General features: G+C 49.9%; 1 protein-coding gene and 1 pseudogene across 1 annotated transcript; both read right to left on the reverse strand.

Annotated features, from left to right (window-relative positions):
• LOC102879455 overlaps positions 1-1,098 on the reverse strand; it is a 2,638-nt pseudogene extending 1,540 nt beyond the window's left edge.
• Positions 1,099-5,388: 4,290 nt separating this feature from the next.
• SOWAHD (sosondowah ankyrin repeat domain family member D) lies at positions 5,389-6,953 on the reverse strand. The gene has a single exon (XM_006904688.3). The coding sequence runs from the start codon at positions 6,893-6,895 to the stop codon at positions 5,948-5,950; it is 948 nt and encodes a 315-aa protein (XP_006904750.1). The 5' UTR covers positions 6,896-6,953; the 3' UTR covers positions 5,389-5,947.
• Between the last annotated feature and the right edge of the window lie 854 nt (positions 6,954-7,807).

Raw genomic sequence — 7,807 nt, forward strand, 5'->3', positions numbered from 1 at the left:
TTCAGCAGTGTGTAATACTATCTTACAAATTCCCACCTGACCAGCAGGAAACTAGGTTTGTCCATAATCATTGCTTCGGTCAATAGTTATGCCTCTGACCATGTCACTCCACCTCTGGGCCTCCGAGTCCACTGTAAAATGAGGAAAATCATTATACCTACCTCATCACATTGTTGTGGGAGTAAATGAGAGGCACATGAGTTGCTCAGCACAGTGCCTGTGTGGCTGAGCAGGAGAGGAACAAGATTTGTTCCACAGAATAGCAGAAGGCAAAAACCCCTCATGCAACTGCTTCTGCCACATTTTCCTTATTTTTAATAATCTTGACAGTTTTGAGGAATACTGGTCAAATATTTTGTAGGGTGTCCCTCTACTGGATTTTGTTTGATGTTTTCTCTTGTGATTAAACTGAGGTTATAAGTTTTGGGGAGGAAGGTTACAGAGGTAAAATGCCATTCTTATCAGATCATATCAAGGGTACATACTATCAATATGACTTATCAGCTCTGATATTGACCTTGATCAAATGGCTGATGTAGTATTGGTCAGGTTTTTCCACTGTAACATTACTCATTCTTCTCTCTTCCCAACTGTACTCTTTGGAAGGAAATTACAATATGTAGCTCTTCCTTAAAGAGTGGGGAGTTACACTCCCCCTCTTTAATGGAGGAGTATCTCCATAAATTATTTGGAATTTTTCTGCATGAAAAATTTGTCTCTTCTTCCCTGTTTATTTGTTTGTTTATCCTATCATTTTTTATCAAAATGGACTTATGGATATTTATTTTACACTTTCTGTTATAATTTACTACTTCTCCAGCCCTAGAATCAGCCATTTCTCCAACGAACCAAGGAAAACCATGGTTCTTTTTATTGGAGAATGATATTAGGAACCAAGATCTGGGTGCTAGGTGTGTTCCATCTGAATAAACTTTAGTCTGATCACAAACTTATTATCTTGTAGTAACATGGTTGTTTCTTGTATGTGTTAGGGTTCAACCAGAGAGGCAGGACCAATAGGATATATATATTAAAAGATTTATTGCAAGGAATTGGCTTCTGTGATGTTGCGTACAGATGAGGGAAATTGAGAATTCATAGGGCAGGCCTTCAAGAAGGGCAGACAGGTCCTCACAGGCATGGGCTATCCACAGGTGAGACTGTAGTCTAGCCAAGCTGACATATTTTTTGTTACTTATGTATTGAGGTCAAATATATGATTCCATTGCCAACCAATACCTATTTATTGAGCACCTTTCATCTACCAGGAACTAGGAATACTGTGGTGAATAAGACAGACTTGGTTCCCACCCTCATGGAATTTAAGTCAAGTGGAACCAGGGGAGATATTAATCTAATAACCACTTGAATAATATCTCAAGTGTGATAAGGACTATGAAAAGGAGCAGAACAGGTGATCTGCTAACCTAGCCTGAGGGGCAAGGAAGGCTTCCCCCAAGGAGGTGATATTTAAACTGACATCTGAAGGATGAATGGGAGTAGGCCTGGTGAAGGGGGACAAGGAATAGAGGGAAGAGTGTTTCTGAAGAGGGAACAGCATGTAGGAATCCCAGAGTTAAGAATAACATGGCTCTTTCAAGGAACAGCAAGGAGGACTGTGTGGCTGGAGCAGAGTGTGGAAGGGTGAGTAGGGAAGCGATGAAATGACTCAGGGAGAGAATGTAGAGTGAAGAGAAAAGTTTCTGGGACTTCGGCCTGGTAAACACCAGCAGTTAATGCTGTAGGAGTTCATGGAAGACTAGAGAAGAGAATTTCAAGGAGGAAGAAGAAGCCAACATTGGCCAGCGAGGTCAAGAAGTGAATTAAGATAAGGACTTGTGTTTGGCAGATGGGAGGTTATCATGGGAGGCCTTTGAGGAAGCAGTTACTCTGGGATGATGGAGGCAGAAACCAGAATGCAGAGAGTTGAGGACTAGTGATGAAGAAGTGAGGAAGTGGAAGCTGAGGAAAGAGGGGCGGAGATCTCTCCGAGAAGCTTGGCAATGAAGAGAAGAGAGTCACAAGATTGGGCTAGAAGGCTGAGAGAAACTTGAGCCTGTTTGTCACCCAAAGAGCCTGGCTCTTAGTAGGCACTCAATAAATGTTACTGCGTTGAACTAAACTGCGGGTGAGCTTGAAGACACAGGAGAGGGACAATTGATGGAATAAAGCCCTGGGAGGAGATGGGGTTGAAAGCATGAGTTACAGTTTGAAAAAAAGACAGGCATGCTCCTTAGTTAAAATGAATGGAAAGAGAGAAGACAAGGAGGCTGGCTGTGGATTGTATGGTAAGTTCTCATGGATGGGAGGAAGGCATTTCCATAGACAATAGGGTCAGGAGATAAAGGACTTGTATGCTTTTATTCTCTTCAAAGGATTTCAGGTTTAACTCTGACTCCAGTTTATGATTTTATCTGAAAATGTTATCTAACCTATTTAATATTTGATAGGCACTTACTTATTAAGTTGCCACTTTTACTTCTTCTTTGGGCTGAGAACAAGGTAACGCAGCTTGTTACAATTATGTCTAAAGTAAAAGAATGTAGGTTGTGAAGAACATCAGCAGAGGAACCGTCCCCTTTGAGGAATGGTCACTCATCTGGCACAGAGATAAAATAACTTGCAATCAATGTGGACACAATTTTAGAGATGGGGTAATATAGGTAATCACAAGATTCCTCCTCCTGGACTAGGACAGCAGATAAAATAATTTCACCACAAGAGCCTGCTGAGCACCCTTCAATTTTTCCAAACAGCTGTCACTTCCTATTTCCTGTGTGTCCCGCAGTGTGCTAGATGTTGCACATATATTATCTCCAATCCTCAGGAAAACACTGTATTGTTTCCATTTTGCTTATGAGGAAACTGCAACTCAGAACTGAGTGATTTGCTTAAGGTCAGGATTTGAGCCCAGGTCAGTTTGAGAGTTTTCCATTATAGCGGTCGTTTTGAATTTTGCTTCAGGGCTCATCCTGTGCAACTGTTTGTCTAAGACAGAGGCAGGGGGAAGGGAGGTCATAACCCAGCTTTAACCTGAACAATTCCATATCTGTTAGTTTTACACATGGTAAACACATGGTAATGAGGTAAGCTTCATTAGAGCAAATGCTATGGAGAAGAAAAAATGTTTGAAAGCCACTGCCCTCCATTGGGATCTTTGAACTTCTCAGCTGAAGTATGACTTTTCTTGAAGCATTTCTCCAGAAGCACTTTGCTCGTGTGATGTGTTTTTCCCCAGTTGTCTCCCCTGACACATCCACCCTCCACATGACTGGCAGAGTGGTCTTTCTAAAATCTCATCGTGTTATTTCCTCTGCTTGGAAACTTTCTATGACTCCCAGCTACCTTTAGGTGAAAATCAATGTTCCTCTTTAAGACTGACCTATGAGACCCTTATTGATCTGGACTCCCACCCACTTCTCCAACTTTACCATTAATTACTCCCTAGCGCCCACCTTCCCACCAAACCAGCTGACTTACATTTCCCGATGTTTGCTGTACTCACCCAGGCATACTCCAGTGGCTCTGCCAGGATGCCCCTCCCCCTTCTCCACTGACCATGTCTCACTCACCCCATGCCTCAGATCAGGAATTACCTTCCTTCCTGAAAGCCTTTCCTGTACCTTTCAGACTGGGTCAGGCCCTGCACTCTGCGCAGCACCCCCTCCCTCCATGTTTACCTGTCACAGACCTGCTCCTGTCTCCTTTTCTTGTCCGCATGCCCTGCTAGAATGCAGATTTGTATTATTTGCTTAACTCTGTTTTGTTCCCCTGGAAAGCAGTTTCTCAGGGAATTCGTTCTTTCTCTTGATGTAAGCATACCAGTTTTGCCTTGAAAAGCATACCAGAAATGCCAATGGCATGGAGAGTTTTCAGCATGGGAGTTTGTCTCCTGCAGCCAAACCTCAATTTTACATGGAGGAGGTAGGCTAGGCAATATCACATGATGAGAAAAATCTGTGGGGAAGAATAGCTGACTGAAGGAAAAACTGTAGAAAGCCACTTTCGAATCCTCCAGCTGACTTGGTTTCAACGTGGAAAGAGAAAGGTGGATGCTGGTCTCAGGTCTCCAAATCTAATAGTTAAGATGCTTAGATTAAAATTAAAACTTTGCCTATGAAGAGAAGACTATTGTTATATGTGTCCTTTGAATGTTGGGCAAAGGCACATGCCAATCTTCCCTCCAAACCAGAAGCCTGCAGACTTAGCCATGTGCCAGGAAGGTCCTGCCCTGACAGCCTTCACCAAGCCCCACCTGCCAGGTAGCTGTCAAGGGGGAGGCTGTGTAGTAGAAACTACACATCCTGCATTAGTTAGCCAATCTGCATCTATAAAATGGGCACAAAAGGTTGCAGGGGGTTATGCCAGCTGCCAATGCCAAATGCCAGAAGCCAGGAACTGCTCACTCTCCCCACTTCAAACATCAAAGAAGTTCATTTACAAGAAAAAGGAAATGCTACATTACACTGTGTAAATATGTTTAAGGTGTAGTTCCTAGAGACATGGGACAGGCTGAAAACATCAATAGGAAGAATTTGGATCATTCCATGGGTGAGAAGAATCGAATGGGTTAAGGGAAGGTGGGATCATTTAGGGGTGCAGAGGGGATAATAAAAGAGGGCAAACAGGCCAGCCAACCAGAGACAGAAATCTGGATGGATGGGCTCAGGGTGATGTTTCTGTTGTTCTGTGATGACTCAGTTTCTCCTTGGTGTTCAAGGATTGGGATGGGCGGGCTGGGGACCCAACAAACAGTCCACTGCAAGGGCTACTCAAGCCTCCAGGGATACAGCACTATTTTTAAAATATACTGTTCTCTAAGGTAGCATGGAGATCTAGCCTCTAACTGCTTTTCCCTCCTTTCAGTTTGAGTCAATCCCCCTGTATTCTACTCAATTCATAATGCTTCTAAATGGGAACGGTTTTGCAAACTACAACTTATATATTAAATGTAACTTTTAAAAAACAATGCTGATGATTAAAGCCCTATCTTGGAAAAAAGTGCCAGTGGGTGTGTCTCACTGGAGGGCAGAAGTCCAGGTAAATGACATGACTCACCACAAAATATCAGAAACATACATTTGGAGGCTTTTCCTTTTGGCCATCCCTCTGCCTCCCGTAGACAACTCCTCTAGGAGGAGATTTGTGCCAGAGGCCAGACCTAAATGCTCAAGAGCCCAGTAGACAGGTAAACTGTGGGTCTCTACTGAGAGCCAAGGTGAAAGTAAACCTTCAGTACACAGCTTGGTCATTTGCTCTGAGTATGAGGTCCAGAGCCTGTCCTGGATCAGCAGCTGGTAGCCCCTGTGAAGGTAGAAATCTTCCCCCGCGGTGGTTAATGAAAAAAAAAAGTGACGCAAAGGACAGCTTTGTCATGTGAAAGGAAAAGAGAATTCCACTTTAATATGCTTAAGAAGTCATCCGTGTTACATTAGAAAATATACCAGTAAGGCCTGTTTGTCTCAGGAACAGGGTGCCAGGGTCTGACTCTGGTGGCACAAAGTGACCCGTTAATAGGCAAGTCAAGCCTGCAGTTAGGCTCTTCCTCTGCACCAGTGGTTTACAGTCTTAACTTATTCTTCTAGCAAATGTTCTCCTAATAAACTCAGAGCTTCTGCCTGCTCAGAAATTACTATTGTAAGCTTAACTATCCCTCTTTTAAGCGGGACCACAGCTCCAGCTCCAACCTCCTTCTGGGATTCAGAGCCAGAACAGCTTGGCCTTTGCTCTCTATCGGTTAGGGGCGCCCTGGTCCCCAGGCCTCCGGGCCGGTGGCTGCAGGAGACCTGTGTCAGGGACCTGAGACAGACCCAGAGATGGTCTGTGTAGGCCCAGCACACTGGGTCCCGTTCGAGGCACCGCCCCTTTGGTGGGACCAGGAACAACCCACCACTGAGACCTCGCCGCAGGGTTGCAGTCCCTCCTCGCTCTCCAGTCTATGTCACCCTCAACGGTCCTTGAAAAAGAGGAACATTTGGCGAAAAAAATTTTGAATTCGCGCTACCCGGCTGTCCTTCTCCTTGCCGGGCGACGCCGTAGCTCTCGCCGTTGTCTCCACTGCCGTCGCGCCCACTGCGTGTGGAGTCTTTCGAAGCGTCCACGCCGCAGCTCCGCTGCTGTTGTTATTGGCGTTGTTCCGTTCGCCGCCGCCCGCGGTCTCCCACTCCTCGGCCCCCGACAGCTCCCGAAGGCTCTGGGGCGCGTCGGGCCGCAGGTAGTAGCAGGCCCGGTGGCCGCTGTGGTCGCGGCGTGTGGGGTCAGCCCCCAAGGCGCCCACTAGCACCTTGATGACCAGGTCGTGGCCCTGCAGGGCCGCCAGGTGAAGGGGCGTGAGGCCGCCGCTCCCCGGGGCGCTCACTTCGAGCTGCAATCCCCGGCGCTGGGCGAAGTCGTGCACCAGGATGAGCTCCTCGTGGCGCCCGTGCTTGGCCAGCCAATGCAGTAGAGAGTAGCCGGTGATCGGGTCGCCTCGCAGCAGCAACCCAGGCTCGGCTTCCAGCAGCTCCCGCAGCGCCTCAAAGCGGCCCTCGGCGGCCGCCAGTATCCACGCGTGCTCTCGAGGCTCCAGGCACAGCCTGCTGCCGCCTGTAACATTCGATCCGCCCGCGGGCTGCTCCTCGGCGCGCTCCTCAGACAGCCGCCCAGCGGAAGCTGCTCCCTGCAGCCCCAGCAGCTCCCTCAGCGCTCCCCGTCGGCGCACCGCGCCGGTTCCCGAGAGCATCAGCGAGCCGTGGAAGGGGGGCTCTCGGGAGGCGGCGGCGCTGCCCGGGTACCTGCCGAGGCTGCCGGCGTCCACTCTCGAGGGGCGGGGCTGCGGGGCGCAGCGCAGGCTCTGCGCGCTGGGTGCCAGGGAGGCCCTGGGCGCCTGGGTCGCGGCTCCGCGGGACTCGGCCATGGTCCTGCAGCTCCGCCGTCGCGGTCCCCGTGTCTAGCGAGCCCCAACGGGAGAGGAACTGGCGCTGGCGTTGGGGAAGGAAGCGTCTTGAGCAATTGGGCTCAGAGGGAGGGAGGGAGGGAGCTTATGAGGGAAGTGGAGGGAGGGAGTGAGCGAGCGAGCCGGGGGAGGGCCGCGACGCGGGCGTGGGGGACGTGGTGGGAGCTCCATCCAAGTGCCAGGGCAAGACGCTCTCTGGCACCCCGGGTACCGCTGCCACCTCCGCTCCCCCGGTTGCGGGCGGCCCCGCCCCAAACAGCCAGGTGAACTGGGCAGCCCCGCCTCCCGTCCCGCGCTGGCAGCGGTGGGAAGGGCGCTGGGGAAGGCCACAAGTGGGCGCAGAGCGTCGCCCGGAACAGCTCAGCTGCCCCAGCAGCCGTTCTCGGCATCCCAGCAGCGGCTGGGGTGAAGATGCTCCATGGCGCCCCCTCCACGGAGGTCTGAGCTCGGCTGCCAGCCAAGGCCTCCAGGGCGCTCGCTCCCCGCCCCCTTCTTTCGCCGTCCCTCTTATCTCCTCAGGAGTCTCCCTGCACTTTGTCCCAGAGCCGCCTTTGTCCCGCGTTTAGCATTCACGTAGGCGGCCTGACTACTCCTTGTGACATGGACTCTCCTGCCCTGCCCTTTGTGAGGTCTGGACCTTTCCCGCAGCGCCGCGAGCTACGCGGGATTCCTGCAGAGAAACCCGGGGCAAGGACCTAGGTAGAAGCCCTTCCAGGGAACCGAGAAGGGATGTTTCTCTGTCTCCCTGAGAGTCCCTGCTCCGCCCTCTTCTCTTTAACCTCTCCCAGGTTGGCTTGAAGAAGCCGGTGCGGGTGAATTTGACTCAGCGAACACGGGAAAGCCCTGCCCTCGTCAGAGATGTTTTCCTCTTTC

This window comes from Pteropus alecto, unplaced genomic scaffold, assembly GCF_000325575.1.
Source record: "Pteropus alecto unplaced genomic scaffold, ASM32557v1 scaffold280, whole genome shotgun sequence".
In the NCBI taxonomy this organism is placed as follows: domain Eukaryota; kingdom Metazoa; phylum Chordata; class Mammalia; order Chiroptera; family Pteropodidae; genus Pteropus; species Pteropus alecto.